This window comes from Narcine bancroftii, chromosome 6, assembly GCF_036971445.1.
Source record: "Narcine bancroftii isolate sNarBan1 chromosome 6, sNarBan1.hap1, whole genome shotgun sequence".
NCBI classification, from domain to species: domain Eukaryota; kingdom Metazoa; phylum Chordata; class Chondrichthyes; order Torpediniformes; family Narcinidae; genus Narcine; species Narcine bancroftii.
Genome location: NC_091474.1, coordinates 204,724,889 through 204,749,513, shown reverse-complemented (window position 1 = coordinate 204,749,513; position 24,625 = coordinate 204,724,889). Strand labels below are relative to the sequence as shown.

Below are 24,625 nucleotides of genomic sequence, written 5' to 3'. Positions count from 1 at the left end.
TCAACCTTACTTTATGGACAATAGGAGTTAGGTCAAATTTGCCAGTGGAGGCAGTCTCACTGATGCTAGTTAATGACTTGGCAGAGGGTAAGGTTGTTCCTGCAGTAGAAATGGCAGCCAAGCCAGTCATTCATGAATCAGAGAGGGACTCTGATATTTGCCTCCTTAGGCTATAACAAGAGCAATGTTTAAAAAGATTGTCAATGCAGATAAGGCTCTGAAAATTTATTTGACAGAAAGTAAAGTCTGTGATAGTCAAAAACACCATTTAGGTGGAAATGACCTAGTAAAGATTGAGCAATCTTCTTTATTAGACCCAAGCACTGAAAGTAAACCCAAGGGTGCAGATTTGCCACTATTCAGACATGAGTTGATAGCAAGGCAAAATGAGGATCCTGATCTTGCTGAGGTGAGAGATAAGGATCTCTCTGATGAGCAAGTTAAGAAAGTGCCATTGAGTTATTAAGTCAAAGATGGAGTATTGCTGACGAAATGAAGACCACACGATTTTCCTGCCAGTGAAGATTGGGCATTAGTGCACCAGGATGAAATCCCTAAAGCCTATAGGAAAGAAATTATAACTTTGGCTCATAGCATACCCTTCGGAGGTCACCTTGGGGTGAAGAAAACTATGGATAAGACAATGAAACAATTTTATTGGCCTACTTTAAGAAAGGATGTTGTAAGTTTTTGCCGGGCCTGTCACTCTTGTCAGGTAATGGCTAAACCTAATCAAGGTCCTCCAGTGACATCTTACAACCTATCCCTGCTTTTGGCGAGCCTCAAAAGTGATTGTGGACTGTGTTGGCCCATTGCCCAAAACCAAAACTGAGAATCAGTATTTGTTGACAATTATGTGTGCAGCTACAAGGTTTCTGGAGGCCATTCTTCTGAGAAACATTAAAGCAAAGGCAATTGTGAAGGCTTTGTTAAAGTTTTTCACCTTGGTTGTCCTGTCTAGAGAAATTCAGTCAGATCAAGGGAGTAATTTTCTGTCAGGCTTAATCCAACAAGTGGTTTATGAATTGAGCTAAGCAGATTGTATCTTCTACATATCATCCAGAGAGTCAAGGGGCTTTGGGGAGGTTCCATTCGATGCTGAAAAATATCATGAGCACTTACTGTTTTGAGAATGAAAAGGATTGGGATGAAGGGTTTCATTTGCTTTTATTTGCAGAGACGGAGTCTGTTCAAGAATCACTTGGTTTTAGTCCATTCGAGTTTGGTTTTTGGACATGAGGCGAGAGGTCCTTTACTGTTATTAAAAAAACAGTTGATTAATAATGATGTGCATTTAAATTTGTTGTATTAGGCCTTTAAATTTAAGGATTGATTGCATAAAGCTTGTGAAATGACAAAGGAGAATTTAAAGGCCACTCAACAGAAGATGAAGGTTTGGTATGATCGCAAAGCAAAAATTACAAATTTTAAACCTGGTGACAAAGTGTTGGTTCTGTTTCCTACACATTCAGATCCTCTTAGAGCTAGTTTTTCAGGACCATATGAAGTTAAGTCTAAAATCAGTGAGGTCACTTATGTTATTGAAATACCTAATTACAGACAAGAAAATCAGTCTGTCATGTGAATATAATTAAGCCATACTTTGAGTAGGTGCCTCAAGGTGACTCTAAACTTTCACTAAAAGTGATTGTTATTGACCAGGATAATGAGAAGAAAAGTAAAACACATTTCAGAGAACGTCATGGGACACAAAAACTGAGAATACAGAGGTTGGAAAATTCCATGGTTTTGCAGGACCTGGAAATAAAGTTAACTCATCTCAAAACTTTAGAAAGGAAAGAAATGGAACAATTATGTTTAAAATTTGAGAATTTATTTCCAGATATACCGCGAGAATTTCCATAGCTTATCATGATGTTGATGTAGGTGATGCTAGACCTATTAAACAACATCCCTATTGAATGAATATGGAAAAGTGCAGACTAATAAATCAGGAAATTGACTCCATGTTGAAGTATCATTAGAAATTCTATTTTAAATTGGAGTTCACCTTGTGATTTGGAGCCCAAGCTGGATGGAACTGTTAGGCTTTGCACTGGCTATAGGAAGGTAAATGCTTTGACAAAGACAGATGCTTATCCTGTTCCTACAGTAGATAATTGTACAGAAAGGTGGGGGAGGCAAAATTTCTTACTAAAATTGACTTGTTAAAAGGTTACTGGTGTGTTCCTTTAACAGATAGGAGTAAAGAGATTTCTGCATTAGTAACAACTTCTGGCCATTATAAGTACAATGTCATGCCCTTTGGAATGAAGAATGTTCCGGGGACATTTCAAAAAATGATTAATTCTGTAATTCAGGGGTTGAAGTACGCAGGTGATCATTTAGTTATAAGTAGTGACATGTGGGAAGAGCATGTCCTGGAGTTGGAAGAATTCTTTAATCGACTTTCAAAATCAAATCTCACTGTTAATTTATGTAAAAGTGAGTTTGGCCATGCAACTGTTATTTATTTGGGTTATGTTGTAGGGAGGGCACTTTATGCCAGTTGAGGCAAAGGTTTTTACTATCTCTGAGTTCCATGTTCCAATTAGTAAGAAAACCCGAAGGTTCCTGGGAATGATTGGCTACTATCGCAATTTTTGTAAATGTTTGCAGATATTACACTCCTTCTAGTAAAATTGCTTAAAATGGGATAAAAATTTGACTGGCTGAAATGTTGCCAAGAAACATTTATAAAATTGAAGACCATTTTATGCCACTAACAAGTTCTCAAGTCACCTGACTTAGATAAACTATTTTCATTAGCCATGGATATCTGTGATGAAGCTGTGGGTGTGGTGATGTTACAGAAGAAGGATGATGATGATATTGACCATCCTGTATCCTACTTCTCGAAGTTTAATCATCAGAAGAATTATTCCACCATAGAGAAAGAGTTGTTAGCTCTACAGCATTTTTATGTGTACATTTGTGCAGCTAAAAAAACACTTGTGGTGTACACTGATCATAATCCATAGGATTCTTTGTGTAAAAAAAAAAAAAAAGGAATAAGAATAGGCGCTTGTTAAATTGGAGTTTGATTTTACAAGAGTAATGATTTGATGATAACACACATTAAGGGAAAGGATAATGTGATTGCTGATTGTCTTATCCAATGCTAAACTTTGAAAATGAAATTAGTTACCATGTGTGCTTGTAAATGAACATAGTGTCTTGTTTTATATTATGACACCTCAATTAATTACTAAAATTTTGTTCTTTCAGACTAAAATTTTCTTTGTGGGTGGGATGTGTTATGGCCAATGGACTGACCTTTTGGACTGTGGACTGTCATTATAAAGAATGGATTTCTATTAACAACTCTGTCAAACGTGTGGTACAGCTGAATACTGACTCGCCAATTGCTTGTAATTTGAGAACAAAGGGAGAATCCAGCTGTGAAGCAGAGAGTGGCAGTTCAAGCGGCAGGGGGCAGCAGTGAAGAGGGCATGGCCAGGGTGATGAGGACCCTTGAGGATAAAGTCTGCTTTCTTAAGATGCCTCAACTTGTAGATGGCCTCAATGAAGTGCAGACTGAAACCCATGATGTTGCTGGCAGCGTTAACAACTCTGGAGTTTTTCCAGACCTGTGCATTAGGACCTCCATACCAGTCAGTGATACAATCAGTCAGAATGCTCTCCAATGTATACCTATAGACATTTCTGAGAGTCTTTCATATCAAATCTCTTCATGAAGTATAGCCACTGGTGAGCCTTCTTCATGATTGCCTCAACGTTGAAGCAGCAAGACAGATCAGAGATGTTGACAGCCATAAATTTGAAGTTCTTGACCCTCCCCACTGCTGACCCCTTAATGAGGATTTGTTCATATCTTCCAAATTTCTTCCTGAAGTCCACAACCAGTTCCATGATTTTGCTAATGTTGTGTACAAGGTTGTTGTCGTTACCCCATTCAACTAGCTGATCTCTCTCCTCTACACCTCCTCACTGTCATGTGTGATTCTGCCAATAGCTATGGTGTCATTGGCAAATTTATAGATGGCATTTAAATTGTGCCACACAGTCATGGGTGTAGAATGAGTCAAGCAATGGGCTAAACCTGCACTTGTATGGATCATCAGTGAGGAGGAGAAACTGTTTCCAATTCATACTGACTGGTTTTCCAATGAGGAGGTTAAGGATCCAGTTGCAGGGGAGTGCAGAGACCTAAGTTTGGAGCTTGTTGACCACCACTGAGGGAATAATGGGGTTGAAGGCTGACCTGTAGTTGAAGAGTAGCTGTATGTGTTGTTGTCTAGATGTTCCAGAACTGAGTGGGAAGCAAATGTCTGCTCCTACTTTGATAAGAAACTCTCACTGAAAATACTGTATATGGAGCATTTATTTATTTTTAAAATTTTTTTATTTGGTGGGAGGGGAAATCTGGGGTATCAGTTCAAAAGCTGAGATTTATTATCCATCTGGAATTGTCCTTGAGGGACAGGGGTGAACTACCCTTTTAAACCATAGCAATCTTTTTGGTGAAGGTACACCCATGGTGTTGTTGAGTATGGAGACAGGATTTAGACCAAGATTAAGGAATGACAATATTTCCAGGTCATTAGGAGGTGAACGTGCAGCTGGTGGTGTTGCCCTGCATCAGCTCCATTGGTTCTACTTAATGTAATCATTGAGTTTGGGCCAATCTCTGACCTGGTCTTGTAGCCATGGTATTAAATTTGCTGATCCAGTTGAATTGCTGATCAATATTGATCCTCAGATAGTGGGTTAATCAATGATAGCAATGCTATTCCATATCAAGGATCACTGATTTGATTATCTCCAAGATTGCCTTGCCTCTGTTCAAACTGATTGCTCACTCTCACCTGTTAGCCTCTACTCCTCCCCCACCTGTTTATTTAGGAGTCTGTCTTTCTTTTTGCCCCTTTATGATCAAGGGTTCAGGCCCAAAGCATCAATTGCCTTTTACCTCCCCTTGGTTGCAGTGTCACCTACTGAATTTCTCCAGCACTTTTGTGTATTGCATGAGATGCCAGCATCTGCAGACTTTGTTCTTTATCTCTCTCACTGTAACTCTACTCTCCATACGGTGTTTTATTCTGCTATATGAATGGCAGGACTTGCTGGAGAACATATCTATTCATTATATCTCTGTCCAAGTGGTGATAAACATCAACTTAAGATATAGATTTTGTTGTAGATGTGTTTTTATTATTTGGATATCTGAATTTTAACGTATTGATTGGGGATATTTAAATGTGGTATTGGAGCTTTTATTGGATAACTATTCAAGAGTAAAAGGGAAAAATGGTGGAAGAGTACTAAAATTGAATTGTACAATGCTTAATGAGGTTTGAATTTTGTTTTAAGATGATGGTTTATGTGACTAATATGATGATAGATGTGAAGTTAGTTGATATTTGGTGAAGGTTTATCTCTATAGAGAAAGTTTTTTTTTCATTTTTTTTTAAGAATTTTTGATAGATAATGTTACTAACTTTACTAATATTTTATATTAAGTTTGAGTTAAATATATGTTTCATCTTAACTCCGTTTGTTAAATATATGCATTTAAGTTTGATTTAAATATGTTTTTTAAGTCTAATATCTTAGTATTAATTACTTTTCTTTTTGATAGTATTTTAATTGGTTATGTTTTTGTTTTTTTTGTAAGTGGGTTTTTTTTCCTCACATATTATTAACTTTATTAATTCTTCACTCTTTATTTTTGGGGGGGAAATGGGGGGTTGGACTAATTTGAGTTGGGTTATTAATGTGTAATAATTATTGGGGAGGGTATAGTTTATTTAGATTACTGATATTGAATTGTAATTTTATTATTTTATTCTTAATTTTTTTTAATGTAATCCTATATGTTATTCATGTTATAAAATCTTAAATAAAGTTTAAAAAAAAACATCAACTTGAATGAAATTGAAATCTGGAAACATTGACTTGAAATTTGTTGACCAAGTTTTGCGGCATAAATGTTATTTTCTATTTATCTGCTCTCATCTGAATGATGTCTGGTCCTTGTTGCATGTAGGCAGGAACTCCTTCTTGAGTTGATGGGCTACAAATGGAATTGCACATTCTGCCATCATCAGAGAGCATCCCCACTTTTCATCTTCAGGTGAAAGGAAAATCATCGATGAAGTAACGGAACGTGGTTAGGCCTTGGACACTGCCCTGAGAAATATCTGCAATGAAGTTGTAGGGCTATGAAGAATGAGTTCTGGCAACAACAACAATCATCTTTTGTAAGAGGTATGACTCCAGCCAAAAGGCTGCTTTGCCTTTGATGCTACACTTGGTTAAATGCTGCCTTGATGGCAAGAACAATTAATCTAATTTCACCTTCAGAATCCAGCTCTTCAGAAGAAGCAGGGATGGATTATCTAATTAGCACCTGAGTAAGGAAGACTGCAAATGTTTCATCCTTTTCCTGAACATTCATATGCTGGACTCCATCATTGAAAATGGGCATGTTCTTGGATATCCTTCCACCACCAGCTATGCTACCCATTTAATTGTCCAAGCATTGACAATTCTTTTTCACAGGACTTCAAGTGGGATTAAGGATGATGATTCCATTCAAAGTTTCTGGGTTTTGAGGCAGATTACTGTAGGAATAGCAGATTAGGAGAGTCCTAGGTGAGGAAGTTGCTGAAAAGCTGAGTGCGTGAATGATTGTGAAGTGACGCATTCCACCCATTGTGTCTGCAATGTTTCCTCATGGTCCTGATGTTCTCTACCAGCTTGAATGCCCCTCCTCCACTTTGAGAGTGACTCAGAAATCACTGGGAATGTTGCACGATTTCACCAGCACCTTGAGGTACATTTTTCAATCTTTTCCTTTGTCCACCTTGTAATTCACCTCTTTCAGGACTGCTGTTGGACACGAGTGATGTGGCCTGCCCAATAGATCAGACTGAGCACATTGATGACCAGATCTGTAGGGATTTTCATTGGATGATAGCAAGTTCTAAAAAGGATGTGGTCATAGAGCAGCAAGATTTGGAGAGAACATAGTGATAGCTTTTGACTGTTTTTGCCCATCATTTCCCATTCTCAATTTCAAAGTCCATTTCAATATTTGCCTTGCTCTCACCACTTTTCCTACAGGTTCTCCTCCCCTCCCTGTCTCTCCACTCCATTCCTACCACCTTCATTTGCCCAGATTCCTATTGATTCAAGATCCCTATTACACAGAACTTGCTTCACTCTGTTGTAAGGCAAACAAATTCACCATCAGCAGAAATTGCCTGAAGCCCCTCTTACAGTCAGAAACAGGAGCAAAAGAGCATCCCCTCAGAGTCACCAAGGGTCTGTGGATTCACCTCCAGCCACACAGAGTCCAGTTCAAACCATGAGCACTCCAAGCTCCAGATCAGAACCTCCGATGATCAGAAAACCTTAGTACCCTCTCACGATCCAGTCCCACCACCTCTAGCCTCCCAACCCCTTTGTGTGCATGCCATCTCCCCTTTCCACCTATACCTCAGTACAAAGAGTGATAAACATTAACTTGATTGAAATTGAAATCTGGAACCAATACTGGATATAGGATCTCAAAACATCAACTGCCTGTTTCACTCCATGTATGCTGCCTGACTCACTAAATCCCTCCAGCTTCTTTGTTTGATAGAGGAGAGCCTGTTCATCAGTTGACGGAGGATGGTAGAAGAGGAGATTTTCATGGTCTATTTCACCTTATTTCATTGAATCAATGTTGAAAATTCCAAGGGCTACACCTTCCCTCCTGTACATTTCTGTCCTATATACTTGGTGGATCCAGCCTACCATTGGAACAAGATGGACATGGAGATTGTGATGGAGACATCTGACAATTTCTGTAAGTTATAATCATTGATGGGACCATTTCAGACTGGACTCTAAATGGTAGGATAGCTCCCCTATTTAGAATCCAGTCACCCTGATGTTTGATAGAGATTTTGAATGGTTTGGGAATAGTTTTAGAGAACTGGATGTCAATGCCCTGGTAGTCTATCCAATTTTGTTGTTTCTTTGGTTAAAAGAAGTGGTTTTGATAAAATTAAGCAAGTAAGCTGACTTAAGAGTCGATCTGGAGTCCCACTTGATTACAATAGCAGAATAACTCCCCTGAAGGACCAGATAGAATTTTTTAAATAAGAATCCAATAATTTTCATGGAAATTGTGAATTCATCATTTTATTTTTCCAAATTCCAGTTTAACAATTGAATTCAAATTCTACGGCTGCTGAAGGGTTGAACGTGTCTCTCAAGACTTCTATCAAGTCACTAGAATCCTAATCTGATAATTCAGACATTGTGTCAGCAATTGTATTATAGTCCAGTGGCTATGGCATGTGGTGGACAGAAAAAGATTGAAAGATTCTTCTCAAACTTGCCTGATGAGTTTGAACATTGACAAATACCCACAGGGAACGGCAAGCAATGGATTACACCCCCACCCCCACCCCCACCCCCACCCCCACCCCCACCCCCACCCCCACCCCCACCCCCACCCCCACCCCCACCCCCACCCCCACCCCCACCCCCACCCCCACCCCCACCCCCACCCCCACCCCCCCTTACAGCTCAATCATCCGAGTGAAGGTCTCAGCAGCTGCCTATGTGCACATTGCAACATTAAAGACTAGATATCATGGTCATACTGGAGAACAAATGATGAACACCAACAACAGCCCAGTAAAAGGCCAAATACATTTGAGAGACTGGTTTAAGCTGAAAACAAATCTTCCCAGCATAATAGCTTGTACCACATGATCTTCAACATGGAATATTAATAATAAAACATGAAATTCTGCAGACATTGATTGAAGTAAAAACAAAGGTGAGGAAATTTAGTAGGTCGAACAGTGTTATTTATACTGCAAAGATATAAAGATACTTCACCAATGTTTCAGGCAGGAGCCCTTCATCAATTTATGAGCAAAATGTACTCAGCCCTTGATGAAGGGCTCCAGCCTGAATCATTGGTGAAGTATCTTTATCTTTGCAGTGTAAATAACTGTTTGACTTGCTAAATTTCCTCAGATTTGTGTTTTTGATAGAAAAATTGGTCTTGTTTCAAAAAAGAAAATTATTTCTTCAAATCACAATGGAAATATTTCAGATTTATCGTCAGAGTACAGACATGACCATATAATCATAAAATTCCTTTTTCCTGCAGGTGTAGCAGAAAAATCACTAATTGGTAGTGCAAAAAATGAACTTTACACAGGACAAAACACGTAAACAGATAACAAGTAGAAACAAACCGACTGCACAATACAGAAAACAAAAAAAGTCAATAAAGTGCACAAGATCCTTGTATGAGTGTGAGTTTGTTGTTGAGGAGTCTGATGGTGGAGGGGTAGCAGCTGTTCCTGAACTTGGTGGTTTGAGTCTTGTGGCACCTATACCTCTTTTCTGATGGCAGCAGTGAGAACAGCATGTGCTGGTGGTGTGGGTCTTTGATGATTGCTGCTGCTCTCCGACAGCAGCATTCCCTGTAGATGTACTCAATAGTGAGGTGGGTTTTGCCTGTGATGTCCTGGGCTGTGTCCACTACCTTTTAGAGGGCTTTACGCTCAAGGGTAGTGGTGTTTCCATACCAGACCATGATGCAGCTGGTCAGCACACTTTCTACCACACTTCTAGAAATTTGCCAGATTTGCTAATGTCATACAAAACCACTGCAAACTCCTGAGGAAGTAGAGGCACTGATGTGTTTTCTTCATGATGCATTTTTCTACCAGAATTGGGAATTAATCTGCATCTGCTCTTGCAAAAATTCAATGTCTGATCTTTTTGGACTATCACTTCATTATGCTACCACATGGAACCTCAGTCCAGTCACTAGGAAACTTTCAGACACCTTTCTAAATATTAAGCATAACCCTCACACTGTTTATCAAAGTATTGACTTCTACAGTATTAAAGATTCGATCAACCCACCAGCTGACCATTTCTCAAACAGCTTTCAGCATTGAGAAAGCCATTAGACACGAGTAATTTACCATTTCCAAGTTAGATCTCAATTCAAATAAGTGGCCTCTTTGCTGCGTGAATTGTGAAGCAGAACTCTAGCGACAATTTCCTCCTTAGACAAAGGGTTTAACAGTGCTAACAGCACCTCTATTACCAGCACCAGTGAACTGAGATCGAAGCACAGAGCAGAAAGTTGATTTCCATGCCTCTTGACCAAATTATTGCTGGAAACAAAAAATTCTGGCTTGAAGTCTATAATTTCCTTCTTGAATTTAAATAATGACTCTAGATCAGGGGTGGGAAACCTTTTAATTTAGATATGGAGGACGATAACAGGCCATTTCATCTCGCGAGTATATACCAGGGGTGTAGGATATTTGGCGACACAGATTCGTGGGCCAAAATGTCCTGTTACTGCACTGCATGTCTAAATTAAAAATTTAAAAGTTGGCCACCCCTGCTAGATGGTGTTTTGACAGAGTACCACCAAATTACTTCATTCTCAATTTGCATGTGCTTTTCCAAGGATAGTAATGCATCTGTGTAATGCAGTCTGTGTCTTCCGCACATGACATTATTTGATTTCTAATCCAGCTGTTAGAGTTTCTTTAAAAATAGTCTCATAGGGAATTAAAGTTGCTGAAAATAATGACTTTCCTTGTTTGAAATCATTAATAGCAGGATGTATCATGTAAATTCTATTTTTATTGCAGTAACAATTATTTTTAATGTACCTACTCATCTTAAATTCAAATTTAGACATACAGCACATTAACAGGCCCTTTCAGCTCACAGGCCCTTGCTGCCCAAATGTACCCAATTGATCTACACCCCCAGTACATTTTGAATAGTTTGAATCCCACACCTTACAGACCTGGCCCTGAATGCTGCCCATGTCACAACATAGTGCCAACTGCTACACTAACTGTGCTGCTCCCTTGTTCAAAGAATAAAATTGTATTCTGGTTTATCCATAAAACCACTCGAGACAAGTTGTTAACAGTAAAATCTACCCCTTATGAAGTATGCTGGGATGTTAAGAAGATTTACATGGATATAAGGGGTAGCTTCAGAGATTTAGATACAAGAACTTGACAATGGATGCTATTTTGACCCAAGGGCAGGTCATGTAGATCAGGCTCCATTTTGTGTAATTTGGAAGTTAGCATCTGTTAATTATTCATATGACAGTAAAACAAATGCAGGTGTCTGGTTTGGAAAAGAGGTACTTCAGAGTGCAAGAAAATTGAACTGTGAAGCCGCTTTCGGAAAGACCAGTTTAAGCCATTAAAAAATCCATGAAGAGTCAAACCTGAAGGAGAATGTTCCTCCCCTAAAATCATCTCCCCAGTCACTTCTACCTCAACTCACATTGCCATCCCTCAAGATAGAACAATTTACATTAAAAAGTTCTCATCAGTCAATGAAACACATTAAAACTCTAGTCACTGTTAGGATGTTAGAAAAGCAGTTTTTCAACAAAAAAAAAATCTCAAACACAGTGTGGTGAATTTGTCAATTGGAAAAAACATTGACCCAAAGAACAAGAATATCTCCATTACTCCTCTTCCAAGTAGTATAATTAAATATTTGACATCCTTGTAAGAAACAGAAAGCATTGGTGCCATTCAAAAGAAAGCATCTCTGACAGAACACCATTCCCTCAATAACACATTGGAAGCTGAAGCCTGATTATTGTACACAAGTCTCTGGAGCGTGTTGTCCAACCGCAACCTCCAATTCAGAAGGTTGAGTGAAATTTAGTGAACACTTGACAAAGTCATATGCTATAAAAGTCGTGCTTGTGTATGTTTAAGTAAACACATCAAAACTGGATACTTCTCCACAAATCTCTTTTAGCTGCCCAGAATTTTAATATCAATTGCTTTTACCTCTGAAGCAACAAATGCTAGGGACTAAAACTGTCAGAATGGAATGAACTGCCTGACCTAAAATTCTGAATAAATGGACCACCTCTTCTTAATGATTTTTATCATTACAGGTGATACACTTTAAAAATTAGAAAGTGCATTCAGTAATGGTAAACATTCCAACAGTGCGGTGAGTGTTAGAAAAAAACATTCTTAAATTTAGTTAAGGATCTGTAATAATAAATTTATACCAAATCATTTTCAAAAATTGGATCATTTAAAATCCCTTCTAACCTTGAGTCTATTCAGAAGCCAGTTAATAGACAAACAATGAAAAGGAAGCTCCCTTTCTACAATGCAACCAGAAGTTTTCTTTCATCTGCTTTGTTTGACATTACATTCACTGCCACAATACTTTTTCTGTTAATTATTATCTATTTTTTTTTAATCCAGCCATTCTCAATGGGAGCCCTACCCCCCCCCCCCCCCCACACCCCACCCCGCAGAGTTCACAGCATATTGAAGTAAAAGCCTTGTTTTCTTTTCATCTCACACAACACAAACATGTTTTGTATTTTCTGCTAGAAGTACTAGGGAAACCAAAACTTCACTACCTCGGAAAAGGGGGCCCCATAAACTCTGAGCAGGGTCCTCAGGGGATCATAGCCGATAAAAAGGTTGAGAATGGCTGCTTTAGTCAACTAATGCCAGTGACCTTAAACCCAGAAATACAAATTGAAACATTAAATCTTTTATACTGGATCTAAGAGTGAAGCTGCTGTCTCAGTGTCAGGCACCTGGCTTCAATCCTGACCTTGGGTGCTATCTGTGTGAGATTGCATGTTCTCCCTTTGACAGCATAGGTTTTCTTTAAGTGATTTTTCCAAGACCTGCAACTTGGCAGGTGAAATGGCCACTCTAGAATCCTCCTCGTGTATAGTCAGTTACACAGCAGAGTAAGCCCTTCAGCCCAACTTATCCATGCTAATCAAGGAGCTAGCCCCATTTGCCTGCATATATCTTTCATGACTTGACACCATTCCTATCCATGTATCTGTCCATATGTACCTTTAAAATGGTAATTGTGCCACCTCTAATATTTCTTCTGGCAGCTTTTCCATGTACCCACCACCCCTTGAGTAGTAAAACTCCCTCAGGTCTTCTTTAGATTTTTCACCTCTTCTTAAACTTTAGAATAGAACATAACAGCACAAAGAGGCCTTTTGGCCCTTCTAGTCTGTGCCAAAACAATTTATTTTCTCCCAGCCCCATTGACCTGCATCCAGTCCATAGTCCACTATGCCATTCCCATCCATATACCTGGCCAAATTCTTAAATGTTAAAATTGAGCCCGCATTCACCACTTCAGCTGGCAGCTCATTCCACACTCCCACCACTGTGTGAAGAAGTTCCCCTTACGTTTCCCCTAAATTTTTCCCCTTTCACTCTTAAACCATTTCCTCTGGTTTATATCTTACCTCCCTTCAGTTGAAAAAAAAAACATATTTCCTCTGTCAATCCCCCTCAATTTTAAAAACCTCTACAAAATCTCCCTCATTTTCTACACTCCAGGGAATAAAGTCCTAACCTGTTTAACCTTTCCTTGTAACTCAGTTCCTGAAGTCCAGGCAGCATCCTAGTAAATCTTCTCTGCACTCTTTCAATCTTAGTTAGTTGACCAAAACTGCACACTATACTCCAAATTTGGCCTCACCAATATCTTGTACAACTTTACTATAACATCTCACCTCCTATACTCAATACTTTGTTTTATTAAGGCCAATATGCCACAAGATGTCTTTACAACCCTATCAAACTGCAACACCACTTTTAGGGACTTGTGTATCTATTTTGCAAATGCCCCTGTTGTACCGCATTCCTCAGTGCCCTACAATTTACCATGTACATCCTTTCTTGCTTTGTTAATATGTTCCATTTGCCTTCCAAAATGCCTTCATTAAACTCCTTCTGCTGTTTTTCAGCCCATTTTTCCTGCTGGTTCAGATCCTGCTGCAAGTTTTGAAAACATTTTTCACAGTCCAGTGATCTATCTAGTTAAAATAGCACCTATGGGAAGCACTGAAAATGTGCTCCCTATCCAAACATCTGACACCCATCTTTTAGATAATGTTACCATAAAAATCAACTCAAAAATACAAGTTCTCAATGCTGCAGGGATCTCCTAATGCAGCATTTCCTTCCCCAGTCCATCCATCTACCTCACCTCCCACCTACCTTGTCCCTGCTGACCTTCTTCTCCAGGCTGTACTTGCAGATGCCTCTCTAGTGCCATTTCTTCTGGAAGAATCAAAGCTGAAAGGTGCAAATCCACAGTCACCTCTAAGGCCTGGCAGTGCCCCCAAACCCAAGGCCCTCTTGCATCTCCGCTGCTTTCAATCCACAGCTGGCTCCTTCACTCCCACCCTCTTCGGTGGCACAAACACTAAGGCCGGGCTGACATTTTGCGGGACCAAGCAGTGGCCCCAAACCAAGCCACAATGGTACCAAAGACGTCGTGATGGCACACACTGCTTCTTCTCCTCCCCTCGCACTGCCCAGGGCGCATGCAGCATAGCTTGACAGCGGATACATGTCATCGGCCACCTGACGTTCAACAGGGCAGCAAGCCAATGGAAAGCAAGCTTGACACCAGCCCATGGGCAGCACAGATGGGAGGGACCATGGTCATTCAGAGGGCCCCTGCAGATTGAGAAAGTCCAAATTAAAATCACAATTGTGCCCCTTGAAACTGAATGGCAACAGAACCCTTGCTATGAAGCTGCATACATAAACAAAGTCAGCCAACATTAACCACATTACATTTTCCTTAATGCCAGATGACGCCAAGAAATTGAAGCAACAGGTAGGCCTAGACCTATACTTCTCTATAATTAACTTGAAACTAATGGCATTTTGATTACTGGACCCAAAATGTTCCCCCACACATATTTTGTATTCTGCCCTGTCTCATTAGCAAACCTTCCTACAGGGATATTAGTTCCCCTCCAGTTCACAACATCCAGCTGTTCACTCACCCACCCCCCCCTCCTGAAAATACCATGAACTCAATCTGAGATATATCAGACCGTGGCACCAGGGAGGCAACATAACATCCAGACTACTCAATCTCTTCCACAGAACCTCTTATCTGACCCCCCAACTATGAAATCTCCTCTCCCTACTGTTTGCCTCTTCTCCCTTCCCTTCTTAGTCACAGGACAAGACTCCATGCCAAAGACCTGATCTCCTTGGCTTGTCCATGGAAGGTCATTTCCCTCTCCCCCCTCAACAGTATTTAAAATGCTATACTTATTATTGAGGGGGAACAGCCAGAGGGGTTCCCTGAGCTGCCTTCCTGTACCCTTTCCCTCTCCTGACAGTCACCCATTTACCCCCCTCTTAGGTGTGATATTGTCCCTGTAACTCCTGTCTATCACCCCCTCTGCCTCTTAAATAGTCTATAGTTCATCCAACTCCAGCTCCAATTCCTTAATTTGGGTTTTCAGGAGTTGTAGCTGGATCATTTCTCACAGATGAAGTCATCAGGAATACTGCTAGTTTCCCTGGCAACCCACATTCTGCAAGAGGAGCATTCCCCTGTCTTGGCTGCCATTCCCAATAGAGGAAAGAAATGATATCTAAAACCTGCCCTTATCTGTGCTTTCCTGCTGAATCCTTCTTCCTTCAACTCCTGCGCCACCACAGCCCCTTTTACTGACTCAGCCCATCCCTCAATGACCACTCTGCTACATAGTCCCTCAATTTTATAGTGATGTTTGCATCACTTGACCACAATTTCACAATCAACTGCCATCTGCTGAGTCTCTCTTTTTTCAACCCTTTTGTCTTGAACTTGATTTTGATCTGCATATCAACTGCTCCTCTGTCCTTCAACTGTTGAACTTATGCCTTCTGGTTTTAGACTTTCCTACACCAATGGTTTTATAAACCTTTGTAAGGTCACCTCTCATCTCCATTGCTCCAAGAAGTTCCAGCCTATCCAGTCTATGCTGATAATTTAAGACCTCAAGTACTGTAATACCTTGATAACTTTTTCTGCAACCCTCCAGCTTAATCCCACCATTCCCATAGAATGGTTGTCAGAACAGTACACAGTATTCCAGGTGAGGTCTCACCAACATCTTCTACAGCAGTAACATTATGACTCAACACTTGTACCCAATCCCTCGTCCAATGAAGGAAAACATGCAAGCAGCTTCTTTGCCACCTTGCTTACCTGTGATTCCACCTTCAGGGAATTATGTATTTGTATCTTTTGGTCTCTCTGTTGTATCAGTGTATATTTCCTGGACCTGTTTAACTTCCCAAAATACATCAGTTTGCACTTGAATGAATTAAATTCCATCTGACGTTCATTTGCCGGCATTCCTAGTTGATCTGAATCTTATTGCAAACTTAACCAACTTTCTCCATTCTTCACCACACCACCGATTTTATTGCTATACCTGAGGCTACTTAACAAGATAAGAATCCATGACATAACAGGATTCGGTATGTACAGCGGAGAGCATTCTGGCTGGTTGCATCACTGACTGGTACTGACGTGCCAACCCTCAGGACAAGAAAAATCTCCAGGCAGGTGTTAACTCAGCTTGTGACATCACAGGCAACAGACCTCACTTCTACAAGAGCTGATGTCAAAAGAAAGCAGCATCTATCATCAAAGACCCACACCACCCAGGCCATGCCCTCTTCACTCTGCTACCATAGAGTAAAAGGCATAGGAGCCTCAAGACGAGCACTCAATGGCACAAGGACACCTTCTTCCCTGCTGCCATCAGATTCCTGAATGATCAATGAACTAAAGATACTGCCTTGCTTGGACTTGTTATGCACTATTTTTATTTATTTTTGTAAGGTGGCTTATATGAATGTGAGACTGCTGCAAAACCAACAAATTTTGTGACTTGTTCATGTCAAGAAATTCTGATTCTGAGAATAAATAATGGCTTAATATGAAATAAGCAGAAATGAGTGGTAAGTGACTCAATGTGTTGAATGCCTGTTTCCGTGCTGTCTCTCTCTGTAGTTCAATGGCACCCTAAGTAAATGAATGCAGACATACAATATATTTAGTCTTATCGCCATATTTGGTCAAAAGATGGCAAGAGTCTTAAAGGGGTAGTTAAAGGAGGAAAGGGAGGTTGTAAGTCAGCTGAAGACATAGTGAGTTCACAGTTGAATACCTAAAAAGATGTCTGTAATGGCAGCGCTGCCACTAGTGCACACCCCACAGGGTCCAACCACCCAGTCTGACTGCCATCAGCTCTGTTCAGGCTTTAATTGGCCCTGTTAAAGGAGCTGACAGAGGTTTATTTTTAAATTCTGCAATCATGGGGTATGGGCCCAAAATGGGTCCAAAATGGGTCCATCTATGATTGGCAGCAGCCACTAGGCTGACATCGGGGAAGCAGAGGACTGGTTCAGGGCACCAGAAAACGGGGAGGTCACCCCCTGTTTGAGAAGGTGAAGCAGAGGAGAAGACCCAAGGGACGGTGACCACGGTGGTGGACCAGCTAGGGGCTCAGAGGCTGAAGAACACGCAAACTGTTGGCCGTTGGTGGCTCAAGGTGAGGAACACAAGCAGGTTACAGACTGTTGATAACTGCAGTCAAGAGACTCGCACCAGGCTCTGGACTGTTGAAGACTAGCTCAAAACTAGCTGAAAGGGTACCAGGTATCCAAACCAAGACGCTTCCCAATTGGATCAGAGGTTTGCATCTGGAGCCCTGGTCGCTGATAATGTGGACTGAAGGCTGTATGATGGTGAAGGCTGTGGGAGTGCTGGAGGCAAATTAATGGACATTCAGTTACTCTGAAAGAACATTTTTTTAAATTTTCTTTCTCTGACTGTAAGGGGCACTGGGCAATTTCTGCTGATACCGAATCTTTGTCTGCCTTGTGGTAGAATGTTGGAAATTTTGTGTAATATCGCATTTTCTGAAAAAAAGATATTGAACCTTAAATTCAAGGATACTCAAGAATTATTCAGACACAGATATCTCCCTAGATTACAGGATATAGTCAATTTGGTTTGGATTAGTGGATTTAAAGACACGATTATTCTGTTTCCACTCACCTTTTTGCAAGTTCCCAAATCTTTCTGGTTTTCTTAACTATATACAGAAACATATCACATTGTAAAATCAATTTTAAGTAGTGAGCACGTTGCTAATGCAGACCAACACAAAAAATAAACAAATAAATAAAAATCTTCCAAAAATCACTAATCCAACATTCTTTTATTAAATCTTTTTCACATACTGTAGAATTTCTAAAAATTGCACACAATGCTATTCTGTTTCCAATTAAATATATTGAAAGTAAAGTCATGCATCAATGAATGGATACCAGTTCATACCAGTAGGTGAGCCTAAAAAAAGCATTATTTCTACATGAGGAGGATACGAGTGACACCATTATTAATTGGTCAGGGGATGGGAGAATATTTCTGGTTTTCATCTACCAATCAAAAAGGACTATCTGCCAACAATAGATAGTTATTGTTGCATAAATGCTTGCTCAGTTGGTTGTTTTTCCAGACTCTTTTGTGTAGTCTTCCAAAGGTGCTATTTGCCTTGGCGAGTCTGTTGTCTATCTCATTGTCGATCCTTGCATCTGATGAAATGGTGCAGCCGAGATAGGTAAACTGGTTGACCGTTTTGAGTTTTGTGTGCCCGATGGAGATGTGGGGGGGCTGGTAGTCATGGTGGGGAGCTGGCTGATGGAGGACCTCAGTTTTCTTCAGGCTGACTTCCAGGCCAAACATTTTGGCAGTTTCCGCAAAGCAGGACGTCAAGCGCTGAAGAGCTGGCTATGAATGGGCAACTAAAGCGGCATCGTCTGCAAAGAATAGTTCACGGACAAGTTTCTCTTGTGTCTTGGTGTGAGCTTGCAGGCGCCTCAGATTGAAGAGACTGCCATCCGTGCGGTACCGGATGTAAACATAAACAAAAAGATAAGCGTATACAGAGCCGTTGTCATACCCACACTCCTGTTCGGCTCCGAATCATGGGTCCTCTACCGGCATCACCTACGGCTCCTAGAACGCTTCCACCAGCGTTGTCTCCGCTCCATCCTCAACATCCATTGGAGCGCTTTCATCCCTAACGTCGAAGTACTCGAGATGGCAGAGGTCGACAGCATCGAGTCCACACTGCTGAAGATCCAGCTGCGCTGGATGAGTCACGTCTCCAGAATGGAGGACCATCGCCTTCCCAAGATCGTGTTATATGGCGAGCTCTCCACTGGCCACCGTGACAGAGGTGCACCAAAGAAAAGGTACAAGGACTGCCTAAAGAAATCTCTTGGTGCCTGCCACATTGACCACCGCCAGTGGGCTGATAACGCCTCAAACCGTGCATCATGGTGCCTCACAGTTTGGCGGGCAGCAACCTCCTTTGAAGAAGACCGCAGAGCCCACCTCACTGACAAAAGGCAAAGGAGGAAAAACCCAACACCCAACCCCAAACAACCAATTTTCCCCTGCAGCCGCTGCAACCGTGTCTGCCTGTCCCGCATCGGACTTGTCAGCCACAAACGAGCCTGCAGCTGACGTGGACTTTTACTCCCTCCATAAATCTTCGTCCGCGAAGCCAAGCCAAAGAAAAATGCTTGCTTTTTGATAAAACATCGAAATATTCCAGTTGCAACTTGCTAATAGTTGAAATAATCGTTCCTTCTTGCTTGCAACACTCTTTGATTCAATCGTGCAGTATGGGAGTAAAACTCTCAAATATTCATGATGCTGAAATTTGCAATGAGCTTCTCATGACTGCAGTCATCAATAACCAGGAATGATGGTGCAGTGTTTAATTTACTGGGCTTATAATGCCGAATATTGGTCTATATCCGAGATTGGCTTTATTCTGCACCATTAATGGCATGCCAGGTTTCCAACCAATCTGAAGAGGGTGTCCCACCTTCGCTCTTTATGCATTCTTCACCCAAGCTTCTATAGGCTTCCCAATAGAGCGGAAATAATCTGCAGAGCAGATGGAAAGATACTTGACCCCAGAATCAAAGTCACCAGAATCTCAGTAGTTAAATTGGATTTTTTAATTTAAATTTTAAATTTAAACATACAGCCCATCCCACCCAATTAACCTACTACAACCCTGTACATTTTGAAGGGCGGTAGGAAACTGGAGCACCCTTGGGAAACCCATGCAGTCACGGGGAGAATGTATAAACTCCTTAGAGACAGTGTGGGATTCGTATCCCGGTCACTGGCACCGTAACAGCAATGTGCTAACCGTTACATTAACCGTGCCACCATTATGCCAAGCTAATATTTCTTTTTTCATTAAAACATACAAGGATGTGGCTCTGACTCTCAACATCCACTCTATCTACTATTAAAACATCTCACTGAAAAATGTGGGTCATTTTCAATACCATAGAGTTATAGAGCCAGAGAGTTCTATAGCATGGAAAGACTAGAGGCCCTTCAGCCCACAAGTCTACACTGAAAGGCAAGTACTCATTTATTCTAACCCCAAATTAATCCCATTTTTCTCTCTGCATGTCTCCTCAAATCCCCCCAAATTCTACCACTCAGCAATACAAAAAGGGAAATTCAAAGTTATACATTTTTGGGATGTGCAAGGACACATGAATATCTGGACAAAATCATGTGATCAGAGGAATAACAAAACTCTGCACATGGGAAACGCAAATCACAGGAGCTTGGAAACAGGAGATCTATGAATTGGACCACTGTGTTACCTTGGGAATCACTTCTCAGGATCAGCGTGCATTTATGATACAATTCACCGTTCCATTCAGAGTGCCAGCTAGCCCTATGAGAAAAGGGGTGTTTGAAGATCAGGACATAGCACTGAAGTTATTGCCAACAGTGATCCTTACCCTCCTGAATGCTTCTATTACAGAAAGCATCTCAAAACATCAGAGTGGTATTTCCAACACTATCCCCATGATTCCTCCAAATCCTCTAGCCTGGAAAGCAAACTAATATCAGTGACATCTCAAGCAATGAGATACGAAATACACAGTCAGTTTTGTTGGTCTGGCCACATCATCTACACATACAGAAATGCTGGAGGAATTCAGCCGGTCTCATAGCATTAATTGTTGCCAATGACATGAATTACCAAAATTTTGAGCCTGAGACCTTCTTCAAGGTGTACGCAAAAATCAGGCAAGATTAGAGATTAAAGGGGAAGAATGGGAGGGGGAGAAGTCCAGACCTAACAGTCAAAAGGTGTTAGTTGGATAATGATGAAGAATTGATTTTGGCTCTATGAAAGGAGACAGAGGGAAAAGAGAGAGAGAGAGAGAGAGAGAGAGAGAGAGAGAGAGAGAGAGAGTGAGATGGGAGAAAGGAGAAAGGGAAACAAAAATGGGGGAAGGGGGTTTAACAGAAACTGGAGGTCAATGTCAAAGCCATATGGTTGAAGGGTGCCTACATGGAAGGTAAGGTGTTGTTCCTCAAATTTGTGAGTGATCTCAGTCTAGCAGATGAGACCATAGCAGATATGTCAGCATGGGAATGGGATGGGGAATTGTAATGGGTGGCCACTGGAATATCCACTCTTTTATGGTGGACAGAGCCTGAGGTGCTTAATGAAGCAATCTCCCAGTCTGCGCTCAGTCTCTCCGATGACCACAATACGAACATTGGATGCAGTAGATGATCCCTGCAAACTGATAAGTGAAATGTTTATTCTCTTGGAAGGATTGTTTGGGGCCCTGAATGGTGGTGAAAGAGGAGATGTGGGGCCAAATGGAGCATCTCCTGAAGTCACAGGGGTAGGTGCCAAGAGGACCATTGGTGGGGAGGGAGGATTAAACAAGGGAGTCATGGAAGGAGTGGTCCCTGCAGAAGGTGGACTCCATTCTATTTCCAAGCTCTGTCATGGATGGTCATCACTCTAAGGATAGAGGAAAATTTCAAGGAAGCTACCAAAATCTCCTTGAGAAAAACCAACATTGCCCCTGACACTTGGAAATCCCTGTTCCATAATTACTTCAGGTGGTGGATCTCAGCTCCAGTTCAAACTCCACAGAGCTCAGTGTAAAGTGTAGAAGGGGCACAAACTGCCTGTCCAACCCATCATTCACCATCTGTCCCATCTGTAGAAGAGTTTGTAGGTCCCACGTTGGCCTCATTAGCCACCTCAGAACATGCTTCAAGCAAGGGCTGAATTTCCCTCTGATTTACCTGCTCTAATCTCAGTTAGTGATCCTAGAAATATGGCATTTGTGGTGATTCACTGATATAAGATGACATTGAAGGAGTGCGGTAGTGTCACACTGCCAGGTATCATGAAATGGTAAAGTTTAACAGCGTCCCTGAAAATACAGAGCATTTTTGAGAGAAAATTTAAGATATTTTTAAGAACAAATTTTAAGGAAGAGTGCATTTTACAGAGCAATCCTGTAGAGGTGGGTATGACATGTGTAAATAAAAGCTTGAATTGCATTTGTTAATTTCAATGCAAATAAAAATCGGAGAAGATTTCTGGTGAACAGAAGATGGATCAATTTATTTATCGATGGAATTCTCAGTTATTAAGTAATTATAAATTACAAGTGTTAAAACATTTGGTGGGATTATGGAATAAAAAGAATGTAATTATAGGCACCCAAGGGAAATTTTCGGCAAAAACACCTTTGTTTCAAAATAAGCTTTTTCCTTTCACAGTTAATAATCAACTTTTGAAGTTGTGGGAGAAAAAAATAATTAAATTGGTTGAAGATTGTTATGAGGTGGGTTATTTTATTTCTTTTCAAAGAAAGAAAGAGAAATATGAAATATCTTTGAGTACTCTTTTTCCCTATTATCAAGTTAAAGCTTTATTTTTAGATAAATTCGGTCGTACTTTGAGGCTTCCTACAAGGTCTAAATTTGAAATTTTATTTACTGGTGATGGTAAGAAAAAAAATTAAATCTGATATTTATGCTTTATTGCAGAATAAAATCCCTAAACTAGATGTTGATAAAACTAGAGTGAAGTGGGAAAAAGATTTGGAAATATCTATTTCTCAAGATGATTGGATGTCTATATGTGAGGATAGTATGACTAAAACTGTAAATGTAATTGGTCCATTATAATTTTATTCATCGTATATTTGACTCTGATAAATTGAAGAAATATAAATTTGTTTCTTCTGATTTATGTTTTAGATGCCATAAGGAAGTGGGTACCTTTTTACATTCGGTTTGGTTATGTGAGACGGTTAAACCTTTTTGTAATAAAATAAAGGAATTTTTTGAGGTTATGTTTAAATTTAAAATTTCACATGATCTTAAGATATTTTTATATTAAAACACTGAGTTTGGAATTAAAATTAGATAAATTTCAAATAGCTTTTTTAAGATTAGCTTTAGCAGTGGCTAGGAAATGTCTTGCAGTTACGTGTAAAAATGAAACTAAATTGAGTATCCAACGATGGCATGTGGAGTTGAGATCATATTCCTTTAGAGAAAAAACATATAATTTACAAAATAATTATTCCTTTTTTATTAAAACTTGGAGCCTGTACATGGAACATATGCGACTAAATTATTAATATTTTCTTTCCCATGGTGCGGTCCCAATCCATGGCAAATGATTGAATGGCATTGTTATAGATTTCCTCCTTCTTTTCTTTTGGGGTAGTTTAGAGGGGGTTTGGGTGGGATTGGGGGGGATAGGGTTGAGGTGGGGGGTTTTATGGCATAAAATATTATGTATTCGATTTTATTTTGATTGTATGATTTATTATTGCTAATAAAATACATTTTAAAAAAAAGAAAGATTCTGGTGTGATGTTAAATCAATATTGTCCACTTTACACTATTGCCTAATATCCAAACCTTTTAACTGACTTTACCCATTCACATTAACTGATTGTTTATCTTAGTTGCTATTTTTGACATCCACTGTGAATAAACTGGCTGCTGCCCATCAACAAATCAAATAGAAAAGAATCAGCTGCCAACAATTATGAAAGATGGCTTTTTAATACAAAGCCTTCATTGCCTGCAAATTCTTGAATCAATGAAAAATAAAACATTGTCCTAAATAATTGTTTTTCTGTGATTATCAGCATAAAATTGAATCAGGGCTTATACAATAAGACCATAAGACATAGGAGCAGAAAAAAGCCGTTCAGTTTATCGAGTCTGCCCTGCCATTTATTCATGAGTTGATCCATTTCCCAACTCTGCCCACTCTGCGCAGCCTTCTCCCCATAACTTCTGATGCCCTGGCCAATAATTTCCAAACAAAAGTCCAACAGTTTTAACTTTTTTTTAAGAATAATGTTAGAATGATTTTTAGCTGCTTTACCTTGGAACTCCTGGTTTTCCACAATCCATCAGCTTTATGATCAATATTCCCTTGACAGCAGTGACATTCCATTTTGGATGACTGAGCTGTCAACCTAGGGGCTTTGCCTGACTTGGATACATAGGAATCCGGATCATCTGTCTTTATTACCAGCATCTTTTCTGGTTTGAATCTGTCCTTTTTCTTCCATTTTCGGACCTGGACAAAAATGGTAAGGTTAAGTTATTGTAAAGCCACCAGGCTTGCCATTCACTTCCTCAGTCTAAAACACAGGCAACAGAAATAATTATTTGCACCATGGATAGTTCAATGATCATGAAAGTATCCCACATTTTGCTTTAAAACAAATAAGAAATTGATGATTTCAAGAAGAAAATACAGTCACTACTAGAAATTTGAAATAAAATAGAAAATGGTGGAAATACTGGAAATTCTCAATTGCAATATAAATTTCTCAACCTGCAATATTAACTTTGTTCTCTCTCCACAGTCACA

At 40.1% G+C, this 24,625-nt stretch overlaps 1 protein-coding gene across 1 annotated transcript in view; it reads right to left on the bottom strand.

The window, feature by feature from the left end:
- The window catches only part of sgk1 (serum/glucocorticoid regulated kinase 1), an 89,529-nt gene extending 65,233 nt beyond the window's left edge, over positions 1-24,296 (bottom strand). The window contains exon 1 of the mRNA XM_069887283.1: positions 24,131-24,296. Coding sequence (XP_069743384.1) covers positions 24,131-24,286 — 156 coding nt within the window. The 5' untranslated portion in view covers positions 24,287-24,296. The remainder of the gene's footprint in view (positions 1-24,130) is intronic.
- Positions 24,297-24,625: the final 329 nt, after the last annotated feature.